This window comes from Dasypus novemcinctus, chromosome 23 (assembly GCF_030445035.2).
Source record: "Dasypus novemcinctus isolate mDasNov1 chromosome 23, mDasNov1.1.hap2, whole genome shotgun sequence".
In the NCBI taxonomy this organism is placed as follows: domain Eukaryota; kingdom Metazoa; phylum Chordata; class Mammalia; order Cingulata; family Dasypodidae; genus Dasypus; species Dasypus novemcinctus.
The window spans coordinates 28,296,010-28,321,806 of NC_080695.1; the positions used below are offsets into that span (position 1 = coordinate 28,296,010).

At 46.6% G+C, this 25,797-nt stretch overlaps 1 protein-coding gene across 1 annotated transcript in view; it reads right to left on the minus strand.

Annotated features, from left to right (window-relative positions):
- Positions 1-8,887: 8,887 nt before the first annotated feature.
- LOC101432429 (integrin alpha-M) overlaps positions 8,888-25,797 on the minus strand; it is a 38,276-nt gene continuing 21,366 nt past the window's right edge. Inside the window, exons 13-30 of the mRNA XM_058286026.1 lie at positions 20,675-20,815; positions 20,356-20,565; positions 18,466-18,596; positions 18,214-18,374; positions 16,285-16,439; positions 16,057-16,188; positions 15,832-15,905; positions 15,449-15,590; positions 15,240-15,362; positions 13,614-13,693; positions 12,569-12,652; positions 12,161-12,236; positions 11,583-11,690; positions 11,307-11,390; positions 11,110-11,223; positions 10,920-11,021; positions 10,570-10,680; positions 8,888-10,071 (exon numbers count right to left, since the gene is read on the minus strand). Of these exons, the coding sequence (XP_058142009.1) occupies positions 10,000-10,071; positions 10,570-10,680; positions 10,920-11,021; positions 11,110-11,223; positions 11,307-11,390; positions 11,583-11,690; positions 12,161-12,236; positions 12,569-12,652; positions 13,614-13,693; positions 15,240-15,362; positions 15,449-15,590; positions 15,832-15,905; positions 16,057-16,188; positions 16,285-16,439; positions 18,214-18,374; positions 18,466-18,596; positions 20,356-20,565; positions 20,675-20,815 (2,100 nt within the window). The 3' untranslated portion in view covers positions 8,888-9,999. The remainder of the gene's footprint in view (positions 10,072-10,569; positions 10,681-10,919; positions 11,022-11,109; positions 11,224-11,306; positions 11,391-11,582; positions 11,691-12,160; positions 12,237-12,568; positions 12,653-13,613; positions 13,694-15,239; positions 15,363-15,448; positions 15,591-15,831; positions 15,906-16,056; positions 16,189-16,284; positions 16,440-18,213; positions 18,375-18,465; positions 18,597-20,355; positions 20,566-20,674; positions 20,816-25,797) is intronic.

Genomic DNA, 25,797 nt, shown 5'->3' on the forward strand with positions numbered 1-25,797 from the left:
CCTCCATTTTATTCTGCAAAGAAAAGTAAACTATTTATTTGAATTTAGACAAGAACCATCTTGTATGAAGAGATTTATAGCAATTTCATCAGTCAAGACTTACAATTTTCATTACTTCAAAGATTTTATTAGCATTCATACCTATTTATTAATATAAGCGCTTGTTTAATTTTTGGCTATTTGAATAGAGTTTTTTAGGAATTAATATTACCATCTGGAGGTATTAAAATATACACTGGCAGTGAACAAACAGACAAACACAAAAAGAGTTATGATGCACAGACAGAAACAAAGTTTATTCATTTGACTCATAATTCATACTCCTTTGGTATGGCTATTTTTACTGCCTTCAAAATTTCATGTTCTAGAATTAGGGTTGCTTGTAACATGCAACTTTGTTTTTGGAAACACTTTCACTTGTAATCAGCAGCAGTTAGGAATATTTGAGCATGATAAATGCAGTTAAACTTTAACAGTTTTAGATAGATATTTAGCACATGTATTTTGGATAATTACCTTTTAGGAATAGACAGACTTAGGAGCAGCTGAAAGCTTACTTGTAAGAGACAAGCTATTGTAGGTTAAGGAAGGTTATTAGGGACAGCTGGGAATTGGTAAGCTGCAAGAGATCAGAGGAAAAGGATCTGAGAAGGATCTGATTTGGGAGAGATCAGATTGAGGAGGGCATGTGCTTTCTGCCTCAGCCACTTCCTGGAGAGAGGGGACAGGAGCTGGGGAAAGAGCCTGGAGAGGGGAATTGGGCTTGAAAGTGGGTGGTGGGTGGGGAGAAGGGAGCGGGTTTACAGGGAGATGTGGGGACACTGGAGGAGGATGGAGTAAGTTGGGAGCTGATGAGGCACACAGCAGTGGAGGAGGGGCATGATCAGAGAGAGCTGAGTTGGAAGAAGGGTGTTCTGTGTTTGGAAGGCAAGGCGGGGCAGGGAGGGGAGGCGAGCTCCAGCTCCGGCACCTACATGAGGAGGGGAGAAAGTTGGGACGGAAGGCGACGAGGACCAGAGGGGGAAGAAGGGGAGTTAGAGAATGAGGAGGGTGGGGGTGGACGTGATGGCCGAGGAATATATGGAGGAAGTGCAGGGGGACTCTGATCGGCTGGATCAAAGTCGAAGTTTTGGGGGGGTTTGGGGGGCCAAAAGGAGGAAGAAGAAAGCTTTTGAAGAGGTTTTTGGTGTAAAAGAACAGGATTGACAGATGGAGGTGCGGATGCAAAGATGAGAGAAGGCCTGGGCATAAGGAATCTCGCATGTCTGCCGCTGCTCTGGATAAAGTTCTTAAGCCTTAGAGAATTGGGGAATTAAAAGAGCATTTTCTTATCATTGACTTTCATTGTCCGATTGGTATTGCAGCCACACAGAGGTCGGATAGAAAATGAGTTCTTTGGGTCTGATGTCTCCTTTCAGGTACAGAGTTTGAGGTTGTGAAGGAGACAGCCCAGAGGCGTGGTTTGGGGTGGGGGGGGCGCGACCTTGAATTCCCCATTTTAGGTGGCTGGGGCGAAACTGAGGATCTCTAGGACCGAAGTGGTTCTAAGTGAGACAGGTGTCCCTGAATCAGCCAGATATCTCCAAGGAAATGGAAAACAGCACTTGGAGCCAGATGTCCATGGAATCAAGGGGTTTCTTCCCACGAGGGTGCAGGTCTACCACCCGCCGTGGCCCTCGGGGGACGGTGAGGATTGTGACCTAGCACTAAGTTTTCCCAGTGGGTTGTCCCGGACAACGGAAAAGAAGAGACAGAGAAACAGCAGAATCCTCCAGCAGAGAAATCCTTAACCCACCTAGCCAAGATTTGATGTCCGGTGTTGAATGGGTATTCAGCTGTGGCAGAGGGGAGATTACTCACTAGTCAATCACTCTCAACGTGACCCCAGTCCCAGGTTCCAGCACCAAATGTTGGAGAAAAATGACGCTCACTGGGACACGGAGACTGGTTATGGGCAAAAAGCATATTGAGAAGCTCTACCAACAGAGAGTGTCTGAAGAAGAGACTTCAGCCCACCCACCAGCATGGTGGGGCTCAGAAGAGAGACTTCAACCCACTCCTGGAAGGGGGGCGATTTGAATTTATACAGAACTTTCTAAGGCAGGGAAATGATAGTCAGAGGGAGGGGATCGAGGGTCCGCATGAGGTGCAGGGGCCAACAGGAAGCCCTAGAGTTGAAAATTTTCCCTTGTATGGCTAGAGGGCAGTGGGTTAGGGAATTAGATTTTCTTGGAATGCTGGAGGAGCAGGTGTTTCTTTGATCTGGAGGGAGTAAAGGGTTTTTTATCTCCTTTTGATAAAAAGGATATGCAGGTATCCCTTTTCTCATACCTTTGATATGTAGGTAGTGAAGGTCTCCATCTCCCTTTACTCCCGTCTGTATGTGGTTTCTTTACTCAGCCTTTGAGGAAGTGCCATGCCCTCAGGCACGTAGGCTTATGGGGAAGGGCGTCTGCCTTTCCCCAGTGCATATCAGGGGGAACTGAGCTACAGCTTGTCCATTATTGCACAACCTCTAACAGGATGTAAATGCTATTTGACAGAATGCTAGAGAATAACCTAGGGACTGAAAAGCACAGTAAATCCAGAGGTGGATAAGAATTTTACAGATGTTAGACTGCCCTTTGTGAGCTAGAGAAAGTATACATCACTATTGCAGGGTAGTGGGAAGGTAGAGAAGCATGGGAAAAATAAACTGGAGTGACTTATGAACTGTGGTTAACAGTAATAATGTAATATTCTTGCATCTATGCCAAAGATGTACTGTGTTGATAATGGGGGAGTATGGAAAATGTGTGCCAAATGTATGCTATGCACCTGGTAATAATCAGATGATATTATCTCATAATCTGTAAAAAATGTTCTACCACGGTGTGGTGTTTTGATAGAGGGGTGTTGTTTGGGAATTCTGCACATGTGCATGATTTTTTTGTAAGTTGACAACTTCTTTCATAAAAACATATTTAAAAAATAATAGGGTGAGTTGGGGAAAAATACACCGAATGTATGATACAGACTGTAGTAGTAATAGTTTGACAATATTCTTTAATAATTTGTAACAAATGTCTCATGACAATGCAAGGTATTGGAGGAGGGTTGATGTATGGCACTCCTGTATGATGTTATGCATGTTTGCTTTGTAAGTTCACAACTTTTACTATACACTTATTATTTATGTATGTTCATGTATAAATGATACAAAAAATAATAATAATAGGGTGGGTTGGGGAAAAATACACCAAATGTAAGATAAGGACTATGATTAGTAGTAAGATTTTGACAATATTCTTTCATAATTTGTAACAAATGTCTCATGACAATACGAGGTATTGGTGGAGGGTTGATGTATGGCACTCCTGTATGATGTTACGCATGTTTGCTTTGTAAGTTCACATCTTTTACTGTTTACTTATTGTTTATGTTTGTTCATGTATAAATGATATAATAATAATAATAATAGGGTGGGTTGGGGGGTAAATACTTAGGTTAATAGTAATATTAACCAATAAATAAAGAGGATGCTCTTTAATCATTAGTTTAAAATGTTTCACAACATGCAAGATATTGGTGGTAGGGCGAGGTATGAGAGCCCTGTATGATGTTATGTATGTTTGTTTTGTAAGTTCACATCTATTACTATACACTTATTGTTTATGTATAGTCATGTATGAGTGATATACTTCAATAAATTTTTTTTTAAAGTGCAAGTCCACGAAGTTCTGGATTTTTTTTTTCCAATTTGATATTTCTTTGGAAATGTTACATCCCCCCAAATATTTTCCTTTATTTTGCTGATGCCCCAACTTTGATGGGACCTGAAGTACAGGAGACATTGTCCCAACGTAAGTATTAATATCACGAGCGCCCCTTCCTTCTTCAATGTCACCCTGCCTAAGCATGCAGCCAGCAGGGTCAGGCTGCCTAGGTTTCAGCAACATGGGGGTGAATTGTTATAAATTCCTTGAGCAGGGATGCAACCATGCCCAGGAGGGCATCCCAGCACCCCTAACTCCACGTTCGTGTATACCCACTTCCCCTTTCCAAGTTTGTACAAGATTTAGCTTTTGTAAAAAAGCTTCCAGTTCCCTGAAGAAAAAAAGATAACTACATTTCTGAAAATGCAGAGGGAATTGGCTCGTTGACACGACTGCAAGATCGGCTTCGTTCATTGACTCACTTAACAAGCATCTGCTCTTACTCTCTGCTAGACACAGTTCCAAGTACCATAAACACCAGGGGCAAAAAGCACACAATCCCTGCTCTCATGGGCCTAATGTCACTGCCAGGGCAAGGAAACATAAAAGCCAGAACATTCTGTAAGATAACGAAAAGGGCTATAAAGGGGGAAAATATCAAGTCAATGGGCCCAAGAGTGAAAAGGGAAGGGAGTTATATAGAAGGGCCATTTTTTTTGGTCAGGTTTCTAGAAGCAGAGTCTGTGATGGAGATTTGAGTGCACATGATTTATTGAAGGCAGCTCTTGGGAGAAGCTGGGGGAAGTGTGCTGGGGGAAGCAAGATAGAGCAGGGAAAGGATTCAGGTGAGAAGAGAGTCTTGCCTGATACCTTGGGGAGCTCTGAGTGTGAAGAGCACCACAGAATGAATCCCACCTTGAGGCCACGGCTTGGTCTTTGGTACCCTCTGGCCAGTGATCACCACCTGCCCTTCCCCTGTCCAGGGGTGCAGATGCTGCGGCTTGGCCAGGGAAGAGGCTCCAAAGAAGAGGCCAGGTGTGAGCCCTTAGCAGCCAAAACAGCAACCGCAAAATCGGTGTTAACCCAGCAGAGGGGTTCTCGAGGGGCACTGAGAGCATCTAGTGACTAGAGAATGACTTCATTATCTCTCTTTAGGGCAAAAGGAAGGAGAAAGGGGGTCCCAGGAAGGTGGGCTGAGAGCACAGAACAAGGCAGGTACCCAGTTTTTAAGGTACAGGACAGACCAGGTGAGGCCGTGTCTGGGAAGGGCTGAGTGGAGAGGCCTGCAGAAATCGAAGCAGGGCGTTAGGCAGGTCAGGACACCCGGTGTCTGCATCTCGGTCTTGGCCAAGTAGCAGGATGGCTCTTCCCAGCAGGCAGATGTCTGCGTGGCAGAACCTGGACCCCGAAGCACTCAATTCGTGTTCACTGAGCTCAGCCTGCTGAGGGGCCTGGTACTGCCACGGGCAGCAGGGGATGGGAGACTTCTCCAAAGTCCATGCGAAAAGGGCAAGGCCCACAGAGGAAGTGGAAAAGGAATCGCTTTATTTATCACGGTGGTTGGGCCAGAGGATTTAGAAAGTGTGAAGTTCAATAGACCATTAGCTCCTACCTGGACCAGAAAGAAGGTATTGGAGTGTAGGGAAATGGGTTTTCGAGAGGTCTGTCATCTCATAGCAGGCAAACAGAGAATGGGAAGTGGGGAAACCCAACATTTCATTCATTCACTCCGTGCATATTCAGCAATTGCTGTTACGTGTTCCAGGTTCCTTCCCGGGGTCTGGGGATGTAACGGGGGTCCTGCCCTCAGGGAACGCACAGGCCCCAGGGGTAAAAACTCAGCTTACTACGGCAGCATGAAAGAAGTGAAGCTGCTCTGCACGGGGAGCCATGGGGGAGCTGAGCCAAGAGGCAGGGGAGGGAGGAGAGGAAGTGAGTTCCAGACAGAGGGTACAGCCTGTGCAAAGGAGCGCGGTGGGGGTGCAGAGGGGATCCACTCTGATCTGTCCCAGTTTAAGCCTGATGTCCCAGTGGACTTACCAGTTGCACCCTCTTTCACTTTCAAAAGAGTCCTGGTTAGTCACCCTGAGCAGGGTGCATTTAAGAAATAAGAGGCAGGGAGGAGGAAACAGGGGCAGGAGGTGAGCAGAGGCCAGACCACCCAGGCCCTCAGTGGCCACCTTACACTGACCCCTGGCCTCGGAGGCAGGAAAGGCACAGGGAGTGGTGGGGACAGGTGAGTTGTGTCCTGCCCAACAGGCAGCTGCGGCTTCACTGCAGCCTCACGTTACCAACGTTCTAGTTCAGGGAAGCAGATGTGGGCTCATGTGATAGAACTTCCACCTACCATATGGGAGGACCTGGGCTCAATCCCTGGGGCCTCCTGGTGAAAAAGAAGAAGAGAAAGTGTGCCTGCATGGCGAGCCAGTGCCCACATGGTGAGCCAAGTGCCTGTGCAGCAAGCCGAGTGTCCACATGATGAGCCAGTGCCCATGCAAGTGAGTTACACAGCAAGATGATGAAGTAACAAAAGAGAGACAAAGGGGAGAGCCAAGGTGAAGCGCAGCACAGACCAGGAACTGAAGTGGCTCAATTGACAGGGAAACACTCTCCACATCAGAGGCCCCCAGGATCGAATCCCAGTGAATCCTAGAATATTAAGATGAGAAGACAAAAAGAGAAATAGATACAGAAGATCACACAGCAAATGGACTCAGACAGCAAAAACAGCAGGGTGGGGGCGGAGTAGGGGAAGAGAAAAAAAAGAGAAGCCAAAGGGAAGTGGATGTGGCTCAAGCCATTGAGCTCCCACCTACCACATGTAGGTCTCAAATTTGGTTCCCAGTGCCTCCTGGAGAAGAAGAGCAAGACAAGCGAGCTGGCATGGCAAGCTGACAAAGCAAGATGATGGAACAAGGAGACACAAAGAGGAAGCACAATGATAGAGACAACAGAGCAGGGAGCAGAGGTGGCTCAAGTGGTAGAGTGCCACCCTCCCACATGGGAGGTCCCAGGTTTGGTTCCTGGTGCCTCCTAAAGAGAAGACGAGCAGACACAGAGCATACAGAAAATGGACACAGAGAACAGACAGACAGTAAGAGCTAACAATGGGATAAATAAATAAAATAAATCTTTGGAAAAAAAAGAGAGAGGCCAGAAATCTGGATTTCTCTGGATTTCTCTCCGAAATCTCCCAATTTTAAAATGTCAGCCACTGCTCAAAAACAAACAAAACTGTGTGGAGCAAGAGCAGGATTTGGCCCAAAGACTTCCAGTTTGCAATCCCTTTCCTAAACTGTAAGGGGTTGAGAGCCACAGATTTCAAAATCAAAGCCCTTTGGCCCTCCTGCAAGGAAGGGAAGTCCATAACAGCCTCTGGGAAATCTCTTGAGAGAAAGAGGGAAAAACACCTTTCCAGGACCTTGCTCAGGAGGCTACAGGGGAGCCAGGCCCCACTTAACTGCTCTATCGAGTTATTCCGCCACCAGGAGGAACTGGACCAAGGGGTAGGACCCCTCTTCCCCTGCAAGGTGGCTTACAGAGGTCAAAGAGGATAAATCCTTGGAGACCACCCCAAGTGGTCTCATCAGGAAGGTCCTACAGATGGAGAAACCATAACTGAAGCCTGCCATCACCTACTTTCAGTCTGGGGAAGACAGGGAAAAAATGACCACCCAGATGACAGGGAGAGGGGGACGCTCCCAGTGCCTCCCTTTTGTCCTCTCACGCATGGGAGGAGACTGGGAATGCTGGGAGAGGGGGGACCTCACCAGCAAGAAGCCTTCAGGCTGTACCAGGAGTGCAAGTCATTGGACCAAGTAGGAAACAACCCTTTGGAAGGTGATGGTGTAAGTTACAGGCCAGAGGCAGCTCTCTCTGATAATAGGAGAACACCCCGTGCTGGGCTAACATGGCAGTCAACAGCCAGGATCCTGCCCCTCCTGTCTCACTGCACTGGCATCTTCATATAGCACCCTGGTCTGCAAGGTTCCAAGATGGCGTACCACCATGGACACTTTCCAGCCAGCAGAAAGTGGGGAAGGGCGGGCTTTCCTGGGTCCACAGACTTATCACCCGAGAATTATGGCCCTGTTTATTAATATCCTTGGGATTATGCTGGGGTAATTTGTCACTTGAAATTATTTACTTTTCTAACCTGTCATAAAACTCCTATCTGACTGGATTCAAACCAAGCTTTCGATTAAAAGATACCGACGCGGACTCTGAGCTTGCAGGATTTAACAGCCCCAGCCATCAGCAGGTGGCTCTGAGTACAGATGACCTCTCTATTTCTGGGTCAGTTAAGGATTTCTGGAGGTAGTGAGGACTTTGATCTTTCAACTGAAGGAAGAAGAAATGCTTTTTTTAAATAACAGATTTCATTTTTAAGGAGAGGAGGATGCAACTGTCCAGAGGTGATCATGTCTTGTGGCACCCCAAGATACAAAAGGCCACTGCCCCATTAGACACCCTTTGACGGCATCTTACTGTACTTTTCAATAAAAATTGAAACTCCTCACTCTGGCTTGCAAAGCTCATATGCCCAAGCCCCTGCCACCCTCGTGGCCTCTCCTACTTGAGTTAGGTGTCGCCTCCCCTCCTGAAGGAGTATTAAGCCCTCCCTCCTGTCACATGTGGATAAGGTGTCCATCTAAACCATGACAGCTTTGTATTTGGATGAACCACAGTCATAGGTCAGCAATGTCGTAGCGTTCAACCTGACATTATAACTAACAGCCGCTCACCTGTTAGGCTTCCACCTGGCAGCGCCTGTAATTCTCTCTCCGGCCGCTAGAGGCCGCTCTACTCAAGCCCACGGCAGGCTGAGAGGGCCGGCGAGTTAAGGTCCGGTCCCACTAAGAGCAACCCCCAGCCAACGACCATATGGAATTAGGGTATAAATACTCCACGTTCCTCTCCCCTCCAGCGGGTAACGCCGAGGTGAGTGTTCTACATCTCCCAGAGCCCTTCCATGGGATTGGGCTCCAGGGCCCCACCATGGTGAGTCTGCGGCTAACAAATCCGTATTGGCCGCCCTGCCCTAGCTCATGCCCAGCCCCTCGTGGTATTTCCTGAAGCCACCTCTTAAATGAACTACTTACATTCAAATTCTTGTCTCAGGGTTTGCTTCTGGGGGGAACTCAAACTTCTGGGACTATAGCCTATCAGTTATCCTTACACACATGCAAAAATGACATATATTCAATTTATTCATTCAGCATCGTTTATAATGACAAGAGATTGGAAATTCTGTATCAAATGGACACTGATTAAATACATTATGGTACACCCACACAGTGGAATATTATGCAGCTTTGTAAAAGGATGAAAAAGTATTTTATGTCTTGATAAGAAGTAATGTCTGCATTATATTAATGAACAAAGCAAGATAGAGAGGAGCATACAGTATGCTACCATTTGTGTAAAAGAGCTTATGTGTATATGTGTGTATGTATGTAGATGTTTGCATATGCCTAGAATCTTCCTTCAGGACACCCAACAAACATATAGCATTGGCTGCCCTCAATGAATGGCTAGGGGATGGGAGGAAGACTTGTGTGTATGTGTGTGTGTTTTTAGGAGGTACCAGGGATTGAACCCGGGACCTCATACATGGGAAGCAGGTGCTCAGTCACTGAGCTACACTCGCTCCCCAGGAAGGAGACTTTTTCACAAACACCCTTGCCTTTTGATTTTTGTCCTATGGACAGGTTTACCAATTCAAAATATAGACATAACATCTAGATAATACATAAATGACTAGATAATGGAAGGTTGGTCATTCCTCATTTGACGTATTTATTGGGCCCATCAGCTCTCGTGTGGAATGGGTTTGGACGGGCTCCTGTCGGCTGGCCAGCGCGCAGTGCTAGCTCCGGCTTCCGGTGTAATCTCAGTCCCAGCAGCACAGACTCCTGCAGATCTGCGCTTCCTTCAGCGGGGAGAGGATCCATTGTATTTCCTTTTCTTTCCACCCACAGGAGCCGCCATCACCTCCATGCCAGAGGAAGGCCCACCAGCATCTTCAGCCCCACACACAAGGAAGCCCAAGCAATCTCCTTCTGCCCAAGGGAGTGTGCAGAAGGTATTACACCTCCATGCAAGAGACATCTGAGTCACATACACACACGTACACACTCAAGCACACATCTACACACACATACATGAATGGAAACCCAAGTAGGTCTCTCCTGGGTAAGACATCAGTCTCCAGATGGACGTGTCTGCCCCATAGCCTGGGGACCCTCGTGCTGGTCTGACCGAAGTCCTGCCTGCTGCCGGAGAGGCCTTGGGGCACGGTCTGTTACTCGGGCGGGGCTGCCTGGGGGCCAGCTTCACTCATCATGTCCTTGTACTGCCGTTTGAAGAAGCCCAGCTGTGGGGCAGAAGTGGGAGGGGGTATCAGGGACAGAGGTGTCAGAGCCACCAAAGCCAGGGGAGCATGTGGGTGCCAGGCAGCCCGGGAGGGGAAAGAGAGAGGCCAACAGGGACAAAGAATAATGCCGCAGAGAGTAGAAGGGACCTGGAAAACGTGGAGCAGGGAGGGAAACAGCATTGGCATGGGACCGGGAAGGGAGAAATACAACAGAAGGGCAATGATAAATCATGAGGTCAAGGTCACCCTGGGCCAGGGGTCTTCCTAAGGGCTCTATGTAGATTAACCCAGCTACCTTCACAATTCTAAGAATTGGGCATCAATATTCCCATTTTACAGCTAAAGCATCTGAGGCCCAGACAGACTCTGTGACTTGCCCAAGGTCACACAGCCAGTAGCAGTGATGGGAGTCAAACCCAGTAATGGAGCTACTGGGCACCTGCGTTTAGAGATGAAGGACAGAGAAGCAGCAAGGGCTGGGGGACCCTAAGGGGATACCTTGTACAGCCCAGCGGTGATGAGGGCCAGCAGCACCAGCCCCCCCACCGAGCTGCCCACAATGAGCGGGACCGGGTCGTGAACTTGATACTGCTCCACTTTGGTCTCTGTCTGGAGGAGGGAAAGGGGAAGGAGGCACATCAGGGGAGATGGACCCTGGATTTCTGGGGGTTTCCCCAGTTGGACTGAGCCCAGTACCTAGCCCCTCCCCAGGCCCCTGAACGCCAGTCCTCACTCCTCCCCACCCCCTCTTCTCCCTCTCCTCTTTCTCTCTCTTTCCTCTCTAGATCTCAACCCACAAGCCCAGCCTTCCCCCCTCCATCAGCCCCCCTGTGCCCCCAGACAGATACCTGGGCCCTCAAAAACACCCCCTGTCCTGGCAGCACCGTGTACACTGGGTCGTTCACCAAGATCTCAGCGGAGCTCACGAGCAGGAGGGAGCTCTGGGAAGTCTGTTGAAGACAGCGGGGTGCCAGCTGGACCCTGGGGACCCCTGGAGCCTCAACTCTGCACCCGGCTCAGCCTCAGCGCCCCCAGTACCTTGATAAGCCAGTCAAACGAGAGGTTGCCTTTGAGGGTGACATTGAATTCCTCCCGGATGCTGAAGGCCGGGATGTCGCACTGGATTCTCAGGCAGATGGCGACGGAGCAGTTCTGGGGCGGGTACAGAGGGAGGTGACCGAGGGCCCTGGGCCGTGGGTTCGGCCCCCGCGCCCGAGGCAGGGGCTCGTCCTCACCAGCACTGGGGTCTTCCTAATCGCAGCCTGGATGTCAGAGCGAGGGGGGGCTCTTTTCTCCTTGCGGCACGAACTGGAGACATTCTGAGGCGAGAGGGACTCGGTGAGAAGAGGGAGAAGTGGCGGCTCCTGGGCCCAGCCTCAAGAAGGGGCGAGGCCGCCTGGGCCTAGCAGGGGGCCAGACGTGCCTCCCGAGTCCACAGGGCAACGATTTGAGGGAAGTCCAGGCTGGGCAGGGAGGTGCTGGGTTCGCCCCTCGGGCTCTGCGCGGCTCACCTGGGAGAAGGTGACCCGGGGGTCGGCCCACACGGTCTCCTGGTTCAGCTGGGTGGGCGCCCAGAAGACCACGCTGATGGGGAGGCTCCGCTGCCCCAGGTTGTTGAACTGCAGAGAGGGGAGGGGGCGCTGGGGGGGGGGGGCCGGCTCGGGGCCTGTCTGCCCCCCCAGCTCCCGCAGCCCACCTCCCCGCCGCTGCAGTCCCCCACCCGCACAAGGCCTCGTGCTTTCCGGGAGGCAGTGGAGAGAGGGAAACGCGCACATTCCAGGCCGGGCAGGCTGGTCCAAGTCCCGGCTCCTGTGCAGCCCCGGGCGTGTTTTTTTTTTTCTAACCTCTCTGCACCCCAGTTGCTTCATCTGTAAACTGGGGGTGACGATAGCGTGCCCCGCCCAGAGTTGCCCTGAAGGTACCTAACTGTATACATGCGTGCACAAATGCATCCGCACGGGCTTGGGCGTGGATAGAGAGGGGCTGGGCACGGCGCCCGGCACACACTAGGCCCCTCATGCATGCGTTCCCGTCACATCATGCCCCACGCCCCACCCCCAGCCTCCTGCCCAGGCCCCGAACGTCCCACCTGATAGTGATGTTCTATCAGGCGGCTGCTCTTCTCGGAGGCTGTGAAGTTAAGATATTTGGTGGAGTTCTCAAGGCTGAAAGAAGGAAGAGGCAGGAGGTGACAGAGCATCAGGGGCGCCCTGGGACAGGCTCTAGGGCTAAGTGTGTAAGGGGGGAAGGGACACGTGGGAAGTGTGGAGCGAGGGATGGTGTGAAGGGGTGAAGTGTGTCAGGCACTCGCGGAGGCATGTGTAAGCACACACACATGAACACACACAGGTCCACGCGCACACAGACGCACACAGGCGCGCATCACTACTCGCGCATGCGCACACGCACGCCCGCGCACAGGCTCGCACACGCGGCTCCGCGCTGCCCGCGTCCCGCCCGGGGCTGAAGGCTGAGCTCAGGCCCTGGGAGCCCTCACCTGGTGGCCACCACGTAGACAGCGTACTTCACGGGCAGCTCCAATTGGAATTCGGTTTTGTTGGTCCTGGGCATGTTGTTCTCACTGAAGGGAAAGAGAGCGCTCTGGGCAGCTGGCAGGAGCTGAGCCTCAGCCTTTCCTTCTCCTTCCTCCTCACCTGCCGTCAGTCCCCAAGCCCTGCCTTCCCTGCCTTCTCAGCATCACTGCTCTCCAGCCCCCTGCCCCTACTTGGCCCAGGCCCATCTCCTCTCACCTGGCTGTCAGCCGCAGCCTCTCCCAACAGGTGCCCTTGCATTCACTCCCCAGCCCTCTACGAAGTGGTCTAAAATGCAAATCCCAACTCTTCACTTCGAGAGGAAAAGTGGCAAGTTCCCAGTTACCCCTGGTCAGTCTTTCTGTGGCAAGGCACACCTCTCCAGCCCAGATGTCCCCTCCGCCAACTGCCTAAGTCCTGCCTGGGTGCTGGGCCAGACTGAGCGCCCATCCCTTAAACACGTGCCCGTCTTTCCTGCCTTCTTTCTGCCTTCATGCCCAACCTTGGCTCATGCCTTCACATGGCTAACTCACAGCCTACATGTACGTCCTGCGCGAATCTTCTCTAAACACCAAGCTCGAAAGAACACTGTCCATGCCACCATTTAATGCCTCATTTCACACTTGATTGTAATCGCGGTGTGCTTGTTGACCTTTGCCCCTAAATTATAAACGCTGGGAGGGCAGGAACCACAGCTGTCTCACCAGCATGGAGTGCCATGCCTGATGCTGGGTGCTCAATCATTTGTTTTTATTGTTGGTTTTGTTAGTTTTTTGTTCTTGTTTTTTTTTGTTTTTGAAGAAGTACTGGAGAATCAACCTGAGACCTCGTCCATGGGAAGCTGATGCTCAACCACTGAGCTACACCCGCTTCCCCAGTCAATGTTTCTTGAATAAATGAATGAGCTTAAGGAGAACCAGTGGGAAGAGAGCAAAGGCCCACCCAGGGTGAGCAAGCACTGGGCCCTCAAGGGGGTGGGAGGATGCTTGTGGGAAGCCAGGCACTGCATACCTGGTCACATTAGCTTTGAGGAGTAGTTTATTTCCAAGGGAAGCTTGAGAGTCCACATCAAACGTGATATTAAAGATGACCTGGGTTGGAGAAAGAAGAAACATTGGCAAAAAAAAAAGAAGTAACAGCCCAAATAGCATCAACTGATGAAATAAAATGTGATATGTCCATATAATGGAATATTACTAAGCCATAAAAAGGAATAAAGTTCTGACACATTTTACAATATGGATGACCCTTGACAACATTATGCTAAGTGAAAGAAGCCAGTCTCAAGGACCATGCATTGTATGATTCCATTTATATGAAATATCCAGGAAAGCGAATTTGCAGAGACAGAAAATATGTTATTGGTTGCTTCCTGCTGGGGCAATAGGAGGATTGGGAGTGATGTCTTAATGGCATGGGGTCTCTTTCGGGGTAATAAAAATGTTTTGATGGGAGCAGTGGTTGAGCACTTGCTTCCCAAGTGTGATGGTTAGGCTATTGTGTCAACTCAGCCAGGTAATTGTGCCCAGTTGTTTGGTCAAGCAAGCACTGGGCTAACTGTAATACAAGGGCATTTATGGACTTTAGTCACCATTGACTTTACTGCAGTGGTAAATCATAGGTAGCTGGTTATAATTACATCAATCAAGGAGATTGCCATCAGCAAGAGTGACACTTAACCCAATCAGTTGAATGCTTAAAAGGGGAAGTGATTCCAGTATTGAGAGAGAATTTCCCAGCTTGTCTTTGGACAGCCAACATCTCCCAGAACTCGTCAAGAACCTTCACTGGACTTTCATTGCAGCCCCTGGTTGCAGCCTGCCTGCAGAATCTGGACTTGTGCATCCCCACGGCTGCATGAGAGATTCTTATAGAATCGCATTCTATTGACAGATATCTCCTGTTCATTCTGTTTCCTTAGAGAACCCTGATTAATACACCATGTATGAGATCCCAGGTTCATTACTGGGTACCTCCTAAAAAAAATTTTCTCAAATTGTTTGTGGTGATGAATGCAGAACTCTGTGAATATATTAAAATTATTGAATTGTACATTTTAAATGGATGAATAGTATGGGATGTGAATTACAATTCAATAAGCTCTTTTTAAAAAACAAACTTTGGGGAAGCGGATTTGGTCCAATGGATAGGGCGTCCAGCTACCACATGGGAGGTCCAAGGTTCAAACCCAGGGCCTCCTGACCCACGTGATGAGCTGGCCCACGCGCAGTGCTGATGCGCACAAGGAGTGCCATGCCACACAGGGGTGTCCCCATGCAGGGGAGCCCCACGCGCAAGGAGTGCACCCCATAAGGAGAGCCGCCAAGCGTGAAAAAAAAAAAAATGCAGCCTGCCCGGGAGTGGTGCCACACATACGGAGAGCTGACACAGCAAGATGATGCAAAACAAGACACAGATTCCCGTGCTGCTGACAAGAATACAAGTGGACCCAGAACACACAGCGAATGGACACAGAGAGCAGACAACTGGGGGAGGGGGCGAGGGGAGAGGGGAAAGAAATCATTTTTTTTTTTAATGTGAAATAAAAAAATAAAGAAACTTTGAATGAAAAAAAAGAAGAAAAGAGAAAAATTCCAAAATACAAAGAAGGAAGGGAGAGGAGCCAGCAGTTCTGACCTCAGAGTTGTCTGGGAAGATGGGGTGGTTTATGCTGCAGCTGGAGCTCTTCAGGGTCTCAGACCCTTCAGTGGAGGGACCCGAGTCACAGGTCAATCGCCAGAATCGCTGCGAGTGCTGGTTCTGGAAGGCGAGGGAGCGGAGGTTACGATAAAGCCAACCACAAGCCACAGGGAAAGGGAAAGCGAAGGTCAGATAGATTCAGCTACCTGAGCCCCTGACACCCTCCGAAAGGACAAGCCAGGTGGGTAGAAGATGGCGACCTGAGTCCTGTAGGAGTCCTCGCCCTGGTTTCTCACTGTCAGCGTCACATTGAGGTCGCGGGGACCACCCACCACCAGGGTGTCCAGACTGTGGGCAGAGCGAGAGGAACTGTGAGGTCCTGAGGGCTTCCCTACAGTAAGTCTGCTCAGGTGAGGGAAGGTTGGGACTTGGAAAGAGAAGACAGTAGACGGAGCAGCACTGGGGACCTGTGGCCCATAAACTGCACCCAAGAAGCTGCTCCAGACAGCCTCCCCTCCAAGGTCAGGAGCAGAACAGTGGGTCTGGTCATGGTGGAGGTTTGAAGGAGGTGATGAGGAAAAGAAATCACTTCATAAAATTGAAGGTGATGCTGAGGTCATCCTGGCAGATGCTGTCATTGCCACAGTTCTTCTCAAAGGGGAGCTGTAAAATGAAAGAAAAAACGATGAAATGATGTGAAATGAAACAATGAAAGGAAATGTTAAAGTAAAATTCTATGAAATAAAATAAGCTTCAGCCATCTTGGCCTCTGACCTTTTCTGTGCCCCCACAAGGTCCCAACTCCAAGACTCACCATGGCTATGAAGACTCTCTTAGCATCCACAGCCAGTACGGGCCGGAGATTCCCAAAGGAAGACAAAGGTTTCCCCTCCAGAGAGAAGTTGAGGCGCAGGGTGATGGGCGTCACTGAGTCCTCTACACAATCCTGAGAGACAATGGGGTTTGTGGGTCAGCTCCCGTCAGCTTCACAAGCCCACCCCAAGCTTGGAGGACTCAGGAGTCTGGCCACCTGCCTGCTCACCAGTAACTGTAGCTTCAGAGTCTCACATTTCTCTATCAGTGACAAGGTCTGAGTCTGTGTGCGTATGCTCTTCTTGGTCTCAACAAAGATGGCACGGGGGTTTGGGCGGCCGGGGTCCAGGGCCAGGTCATAAGCGACAAAGCTCTGGATTTCACCTGAAGGGGCAGAGTAGCATAGCATTGAGAAGTCCAGGCTTTGGACTTGGACACACGGGAGTTGGAGCTCTACCTCCATTGCTCCCCAGCTGTCTAACTTTGGGCATGTTATCTGACCTTTTCGAGACTTGATTCTTTAACTTTAAAGTGAGGATAATAATTGTACCTTTCCAATAATGAAGCTTAAATGAAATAATGCCTACAAAGCATCTAGTACAGTGCCTGTCACATGGTAAGTGTTCAATAAATGGTAGCTATTCTGTTACATACCAGAAAGTTAATTGTCTTTTACTGGCTGCTTTTAAGATTTTTCTATTTCTTTGTTTTTCAGCAATTTGACTATAAATTACCTTGGTATGGTTTTCTTATATTTAACCTCCTTTGATTTTGTAGAGAATCTTGATGTCTTTTATCATTTCTCTAACCATTGTTTCTTTCTTATTCTCTTGCGCCTCTCCTTCTGTGATTCCAATCACAAATTTGTTAGATCTTTAACCATGTTTCATGCATCTTTTATGCTTTTTCTGTATTTTTGTCTCTGTCTGTATTACTCTGAATAATTTCAAACTGTCTTCCAGTTCACTAATCCACTGTTCTGCTTCTAATCTGTGTTAAATCTATTTATTGAGTTCTTAATTTCAGTCATTGTCTTTTTCACTCTAGAGTTTATGTTTGATGCTTTTTCAGGCATTCCAGGTCTTTGCTGAAGTCTTCTATCTTTTCCTCTATTTTCTAGAAGATATTAATCGTAGTTATTTAAAATTCTTTATCTGAGAGCTCTAAATAATCAAATGTGGATCTGTTTCTATTGTCTATTGTTTCTCTTTGCTGCTAGTCAATTTTTCTATGGCTTCCAGGTATTTGCTTAAACTTTTCATCCTTTCCTCTACTTTCTTAATGATAGTAATTGTGCTTATTTAAATCCTTAACTGATAACTCTAATCTCTGAATCACCGGTGGATCTATTTCTGTTGTCTATTGTTTCTCATAGTTTCTGGCCAATTGTCTCAATGGAAAGACTAAGGACCTTCTCAAATCTCTATCTCTGTAGCACTGGAAGCTGCTGAAGTCTCTCCTCAGTTCTTCAGCTTCCCAGTTGCTGTTTTCTATTGGGTTTCTTAGAGTATTGACCTGGACATGCAAGTCAGCCAATGACTTCAGAAGAATTTCTATGTAAATTGGGGCACTTTCTCTGCAATTCCCTACTCTCCAGGACTTTGTCCCTCAATTTCCAGTCATACTAGCTGTCCCAAACTCTGACTGCTCTCTCCTCAGCCCAGTAAGATTGCTGCTGGAAAGCTAATTTTATCTCCCTCCCCTCCCCCTATTTCTTTCTGGTACCGCCATTACTATTTCCCCACCCCCAAGAATAATGCTATTGTTTGGGAACAGGCACAAGGAAAGGAAGAATTCAAGTTGGATGTGATAAAATGCATGCCTGAAAACTTTGTGAATCTGTGTTTAGGTTCTACTCAGCCTCCTTTTTAAATGAGTTCTCTCTCAGGTAGAAAACACTGGTTAGGTGTGGGATCCTGGGTCCTTTGGGGAACTGAAAGAGTGAGGAAGGACCACATGCTCACTCCTTTGGTGGAGTTTCCTGGGCCTCCCCACCCAGGAGGGGAAAAAATTGCTCACTCCAGCCAAGCTTGGAGAAGGCTTGTCAGATTCTTTGAAAACTGAGCTCTGGACTGCTAGAAGGCTGGGCAGACATGGCGGGACCACCCATCAATGTCCCCAGTGGTTTAACCTCTTGGGACTTACCACCAAGCCTCACCTCTCAACCTGTCCCCCATGCTCTTGCGGACACGAATGCAGACTCTGACCTCTCCAGCATCCTGATTCCTCACCACCTGATCACGACACTCAAACACATTCCTTGCCACTTCCCTAGGTGTGAATTCCATGGTTACCTCAACTTTCAGCACCGGCTGGGATCTACAAGGAAATCAGAAGCCCATCAGGGCCATCCGACAGCAAAGAGGCTCCTTCAAGGGAGGACAGCTGATGTGCCAAAAACGATTCTCACCTGAGCAGCAGCATGTACCCCTGAGCCCCTATGGCCAGGTCCACCAGTCCATCCATTGTGAGATCTTGGCCCCCACTCAGTGACTGACCAAAATACTGGAGCTTTGGGGAGAGCTGGGAGCCTGCAATTCGCTGAGAGCAGAAAGGAAGAGGGGAGAAAGGGAGTGGGAAAGAATAGGGAAGTGTGTGACTCAGGGTGACCCAAGTAAATGTTCTCTGGCCACCACTCAAGTCTTATCTCCCACAACTTCTCAAGGAATTAAGAGGTCTATTCACCTTTAGATCACAACCTTGAGATGATACCCAAAGTTTCCATCAATTACCTGGGTTTTCCAGGAAAAACAAAAAGTTTTACAGGAAAGGAGAGTAATATAATATACTATGTGGCACAGCTGAATATCATTTACAAGGTCAGAATAATGAAAAGACTGGATATTGATGTAACCAAAATTATCATATGAATACAAGGAGTGAATGGGGCAAAGGAGCAGGGAGGCAAAGGTGTGTTAATGTGTGGCAATTGCGGAACTGAAAGAGGGCTCAGTCTTCACTTCCCAGAGTGGGAAGTCAATGCTAAAATAAAAATCAAGAAGTAGCAAAATAACCACATTATTTGGAAGTGTGGAAAATCAGTGAAAGAACTGAAAATGGTTTCCTCAGAGGAAGAAGAATTGAAGAGGAACTCATAATATGTGTGTGGAAGTTATTTTTTCCTAATGAGCTTTTTAGAACTGTTTGACTATTTAAACCCTGTGCAAGAGTAACACTGAAAAAAGCAGTCATATAATAAAATTTTTTTAATGTAAATGACATTGTCAAATGGAAGGAAGCACAGGGAAATATAGGATGCTGGAAATGTGTTATATCCTAATCTAAGTGATGGTTACTTGGGTGTAGACATATGACTGATGTTTCAACTTACTTTAAAATGCTTCAAAAGAAGAAAGATAAGATAGATAGATGGATGGATGGAGAAAAATGGTGAACAGAAGGATGGATCTGTGATAAAGTGAAAATAGTAGAAAGCTCATTGTGGATTCTTGCTGGTAAATACATGGGTATTCATTGTACAATTCTTTCAACCTGCTGTGTATTTGAAATTTTTCCAAACAAAATGTTGAAGACACCTATTGAAGCCTGGAGCCTCAGCCTCAGCCCAGTTAAATCAGAGCCCCCTTGGTGGGGAAACGAGACTGGAGGCCAGAAGACAAAGCCTCAGCATTCTCTGCTGCAGTGCAAGAGGAGAGAACACAGACTAGGGCAGAGCCACAGGTGCATTCCCTCTGCCAGGAAACAGGGAGGAAGGCAGCTGTGGAGGCCAGGGTTTAGGGTGACCAGTCATCAGGATGAGCTACAGAATTTGCCGGATCCAGTGGGGGAAAAAAAAAAAGATTCCTTATTCAAAAATAAAGAATTTCAAGGTGGCAACAGCAGAACATTAGACCAAGCGGATGACCCTTCTGAGGGATGATCCCACACAAGTTGCACACCCAGGAGCTGGCAGCCCTTGTAGGGGCCAACGGTGGTGGCTTCCTGGGGTGTGGGGCTTTCCGTGCTAAACACTGGACAAACCTGGGCAAACCAGGATGGGTGGTCACTCTACCCAGACTGTGATTTGGAGGACAGGAACACCTACATCCCAACACCTCCAGCTCGCCATTGTCACCTGTGGGCCTTTCTCTCCTCTTCTGCAAAGTGGGGTGATGACTGCCTCAATGCACCTCTTATAACTGTGGTGAGGTTTAATCTAGAAGACACTTGGAGGTTTCTCTGAAATGTCTTATTATTTTTGAAGGTTCTGTAAAGGAGTCCTGGGTCAACTGATATGGCAGCTGTGAAGGGGACAGATCTGTGAAGGGTAGTTGTGATAAGAACAGTGACCAAGCCTCACCTGGCTGTGGGAGGGGCCAAGGCTCAGCCCTGAGGTTCCATGAAATAGGTAGACGGCGCCCTGGTTCTCCTGCTCCCCCGGGGCCCCAATGGCCACGTCCGTCAGCTTGTCCCCATTCACGTCCCCCAGCACTGTCAGGGCCGCCCCAAAGCGGCCCCAGAGGTGGCCCTGCTCCCCGCGGAGAACGGCCGCACATTGCCACCTGGCTTTCTGCAGGAAAAAAAACGGTGCCAGGTGCCATCCCAGGCAACCCTCCACCCCACACCCAGGCATTTCACCTCCACCCCACCCCACAACCCGGGCTGCATCAACCACTCACCCCCCGGGGCAAGGGACAGATGGACACCTGGCCCCCCTGGGTCTGCTCATAGTAATGGGGGGCTCCAACGAGGATTAGATCAGTGTTGCCATCTCTGTTCACATCCACGGCACAGAGGGAAGCCCCGAAGTAAGAGCCGATCTGAAAGAGATGATGCAGGATCACATACCTCTACCCTTTCCACTAAAGCAGAGTGGGGGGGTTGCTCCCTGTGTAGAAACATCAAGCCTGCTGGGGAAAGCCCTTTGGAGCAGATGTGACCCTTATAGATTCACATGAAATGCTCATTTAACTGTGCTTCTAGCTGGAAGAGCATATTATAGAGTTGATGGGCAGTGGGTGAGGATTTTACCTCAAATGGTGTTCTAAGGAGGTACTAGGCAGCAAAGGGGACATTGGATTGAAAGATACAGAGAGGCAAGCCTGGAAGAACGCACAGGACACCCTTGAAATATACTGGAAGTCTTTAGGGGGATAAAAACTCAAAGTTGACAGTCTGCTTGATAAGTGCTCAACTGGCTTGAATTAAAAATAACTATTGCCACCTAGGAATCTCTGTGTGTGTGTGTGATGTTGAGAAACAATATGTACATACCAGGATAAGGATTTAAAAGTATATTCAGAGTTGTGGGAAGATGGCAACAGACTAACAGGCAGAGCTGAATACTCTCACAAAAAAATGGAGAAAGAGCCAAAAGCTGTCTGAGGGACCTGTTTGGGGGTCAGCAGACCAGGACAGTGCTACTCAACTCCCAGGAGGTTGAGGGACAGAGAGACAAAGAAGCCAAAACAACAAACATGAGTTACCAAGCCCCTTCCCCCTGGAAGGGCCCTTCCCCCAACCCCAAGATATTAAGCTAGCATAAAACACCTGGCCCATTGCAGCCAACTGAGAAAGGAGCAGACACCTTCTTCCCTGTTTCAAGGGAAAATGGAGGGGATGTCAGGGTGCTTTTCTTCAGTGAATTCAGCCAGCAGAGCCTGCTTTGAATCTCCCATCTGCAGATTCAACACAGGAACACAGGAAAGCAGAGACTGAAACACCTCTGTGGAAGATATACTGACTGGTGCCATCTGCTGGCCAGTTTGGAAATTGCATGGACAAAAATTGTTACTCTCTGTATCCAACCACTGGGAGAAAATCTGTGCCCCATTAGTGAATCCCTGGCCCAAATGTGAAAACTTAAGCTGGGCAATTTTAAAAACTGAGAATAAGTTGAACCAAATATCAAAGAAGAGCTGTGAAGCAAACAAAAAACAAAAAGAAGCAATAGGCAAGAGACAGAAATTAGCCATCAGAGTAATATCACCAACATATTCAGATGCCTAGACATTAGCAAAAAAATTACAAGCTATACTAGGAAACAGGAAGAGACAGCCCAGCCAAAAGAACAAACCAAATATCTTGAATAGATACAGGATTTAATACAATTAATCAGTAATAATCACACAACTCTTCAAAATCACTTCAAAGAATTTATAGAAAATATTACTAAAGAAATAAAGGATATTAAGAAGACACTGAGAGAGCAGAAAAAACAATTTGAAAATCTGCAAAGAAAAGTAACAGACCTTATGGGAGTTAGAACCAAGATGGATGAGATTAAAATACATTAGAGGGGGAAGCAGATATGGCTCAATGGATAGAGCTTCCTCCTAACATATAGGAGGTCCAGGGTTTGATACCCAGGGCCTCCTGGCCCATATAGCGAACTAGCCCACATGGAGTACTGCCGCAGGCAAGGAGTATCACCCCACACAGGGGTGCCCCCTGTGCAAGGAGTGACCCCCATACAAGGAGTGCAGCCCCATGCAGGAGAGCAGATCACCCAAAATGGTGCCGGCCATGTGGAGAGCAGCAAGATGATGCAACAACAACAAAAAAAGAGACACAAAGAGACAATATGAGACACAGAGGGCTAGAGACCTGAGGTGAAGTAAGAGAATGATCACCTCTCCCACTCCAGAAAGTCCCAGGATGGGTTCCTGGAGCTGCCTAATGAGAATACAACAGACACAGAAGAACACACAGCAAATGGACCCAAAAAGCAGATAATGGGGTGGGGCAGGGGGAGAAATAAGAAAAAAATAAAAACATTAGAGGGAAGCGGCTGTGGCTCAAGCAATTGAGCTCCCATTTACAATATGGAGGACCCAGGTTTGATCCCCGGGATCTTCTGGTAAAAAAAGAAAAAAGGCATCCCAGACCTGCATGGAGAGGCGCAGGCCCCTGCGCAATGAAGGGACACACCAAGAAGACAACACAACTAGACAGGAAAAATATATATATTAGAGGCACATGAGAGCAGATTTGAATTGCTTAAAGACAGAATTAGTGATTTTGAAGATAGGACATCTGAACTAGAAAAGACAGGAGAACAGAAAGAGAAGAGAATGGAAAAAAATGGAACAGAGTCTCAGGGAATTGAAAGACAACATGAAACACACAGACATTTGCATTATTGGTGTCCCAGAAGGAGAAGAGAATGGAAAAGGGGAAGAAAGAATATTTGAGGAAATAATGATCAAAAACTTCCCAACCCTTATGAAAAAGACATAAATATCAATATCCAAGAAGGACAACACACACCAGACAGAATAAATCCGAATAAACCTACCCCAAGATGCCTACTATTCATAATGACAAATATCAGAGATAAAGAGAAGATTCTGAGGGCAGCATGAGAAAAGCGAAACATCACATACAAGGGAAACTCAATAAGAGTAAGTGCTGAGCTCATCAGAAACCATGGAGGAGAAAAGGAAGTGGTATGATGTATTTAAGGTACTGGAAGAGAAAAATTGCCAGTCAAGAATTCTGTATCTGGGAAAGCTATTCTTCAAAAATGATGTTGAATTCAAAGTCTTCACAGAAAAACAAAACCTGATAGAATATATTACCAAAAGACCAGATTTGTGAGAGACACTAAAGAGGGTGCTGCAGCCTGAAAGGAAAAACACAAGGGTGAGAGATTTGGAGAAAAGTTTAGAAATAAAGATTATTAGGAAGGGTTAAGTAAAAGATAAGAAGACAGACAACAGAAAAACGTGACAACAGAGAGTCAAAGGACAAAATGGATGAAGTAAGTAATGCCTTTACAGTAGTAACACTGAATGTTAATGGACTGAACTCCCCAATCAAAAGATACAGACTGACAGAACAGATATAAAAAATATGAGCCATCAGTAGGTTGTCTTCAGGAGACCTACCGCAGACATAAGGACAAAACCAGGTTAAAAGTGAAAGGTTGGAAAAAGTTATTCCATCCAAATAGTAAACAAAAAAGAGCTAGAGTAGATCAGTTAAATGTAAAATAACAACATTATGGTATATGAACAATAATTACTCAGTGCAAATGGCATTTGTTCCTGTGATCAGGGTTGAAGAAGAGATATATTTTTGGATACTTCCTTTTTATTTAACCCTTTCTTATTCATACTCTTTAAATTAAAATAATCTATCAGGATCAATAATGATTTAGCATGACTACTGTTGAACAATATTTTGAGTTTTTCTGCCTCATAAAATTATGAGTTGGCAAATTATCTACTGTAATTCATTCCAATAAAATGTAAAGAATTCCCAAATAGGAATTTGATTATCTAGAAAGAATTATGGCCTAAATGGAAATTAAATAACTAAACAAATAATTTATTTCATTCTTAGAGATTATTATGTCCAATAGTTAGAACTGTAATATAAAAATTAGAATTATGTTATAATTAATTTCTATTATATTTGAATTGTTATTTACATTTATAAATGTTTATTGCTATGATATCTAGATTTTATAATTGATTATATTAATTCTAACCTGGCCTTGCACTCTCATTTAAAATTTGTAATTTCTTTCAATCTGTTTTTCTATTTATTTTACAATTAAGGACTTTTTAATAGCTAAAAAAAAGCCATTGATTATACACTTTGGATAGATCTTATGGTATGTGAATAGGTCTCAATAAAACTGCTTAATAAACAAATAAATAATTATGCAAGAGTAGCCAGGAAAAGCAACTATGTACAGCAGGGAAAACAGAGATAGAGAAGTGAAGAATTTTCTTGTCTGTCTGTCTGTTTATTATTATTATTATCGTTGTTGAAATAATGAAAATGCTTTAATAATGACTGAAGTGATGAACGCACAACTATGTGATTATACCAAATACCATTGATTGTACACTTTGGATAAATTGTATGCTTTATTAATATGCATTGGGGGCGGTGGGGTTGAATGGGACCTCATATTTTTTGAATGTAATATTTTTTAAAAATGAATAAAATAAAAAAATAAAAATAAAAATAAAAATAATTTTTTTTAAGTATATTCAATGTCAATATGCAGAATTCATATATAGGATCTGTCCATTTAATCAATAAATCATTCAATCAACAAATGAATTTGTCCAGCGTGAGGCTGGGTAGTGGAGACACAGAACTTTCCAAGCTCTGAGTGTGAAGTGGGGTGGGGGAAGACAGCAAATGGATAACAGCGTCCTGTATGTAGCAAGTTCTAGGAAGCAGAAGAACAGGGGCATCTCTTTCACTATTAAGGCTGTTGTTAGCTCTAAGTTTTTGTTTTGTTTTTTTTTTTTAAAGACTTATTTATTTATTTAATTCCCCCCCCTCCCCCGGTTGTCTGTTCTTGGTGTCTATTTGCTGCGTCTGTCAGCGGCATGGGAAGTGTGGGCGGCGCCATTCCTGGGCAGGCTGCACTTTCTTTTGCACGCTGGGCGGCTCTAAGTTTTTTAGATGATCTTTTTTAGGTTGAGGTAGTTCCCTTCAGGTTCCTAGTTTACTGAGGGTTTTTATCATCAAAGGATGTTGTATGTTGTCAAATTCTTTTCCTGTGTCTATTAAGATGATTACGTGGGGTTTTTTTCTCTAGTCTGTTACGGTAAATTATGCTTGATTTCTTTTTTTCAGAATAATTTTTTTAATTGAGATAAAATTCCCCTAACATTAAAATCACCATTTTAAAGTATGCAATTAGGTGGTTTTTAGTATAGTCACAGTGTGCATATCATCACCACCATTTAATTCCAGGAAAAAAGAAATCCTGCATCTGTTGGCAGTCACTGCCAAGTTCCCCTGGAAACCACTAATCTACTTTCTGTTCAGATAG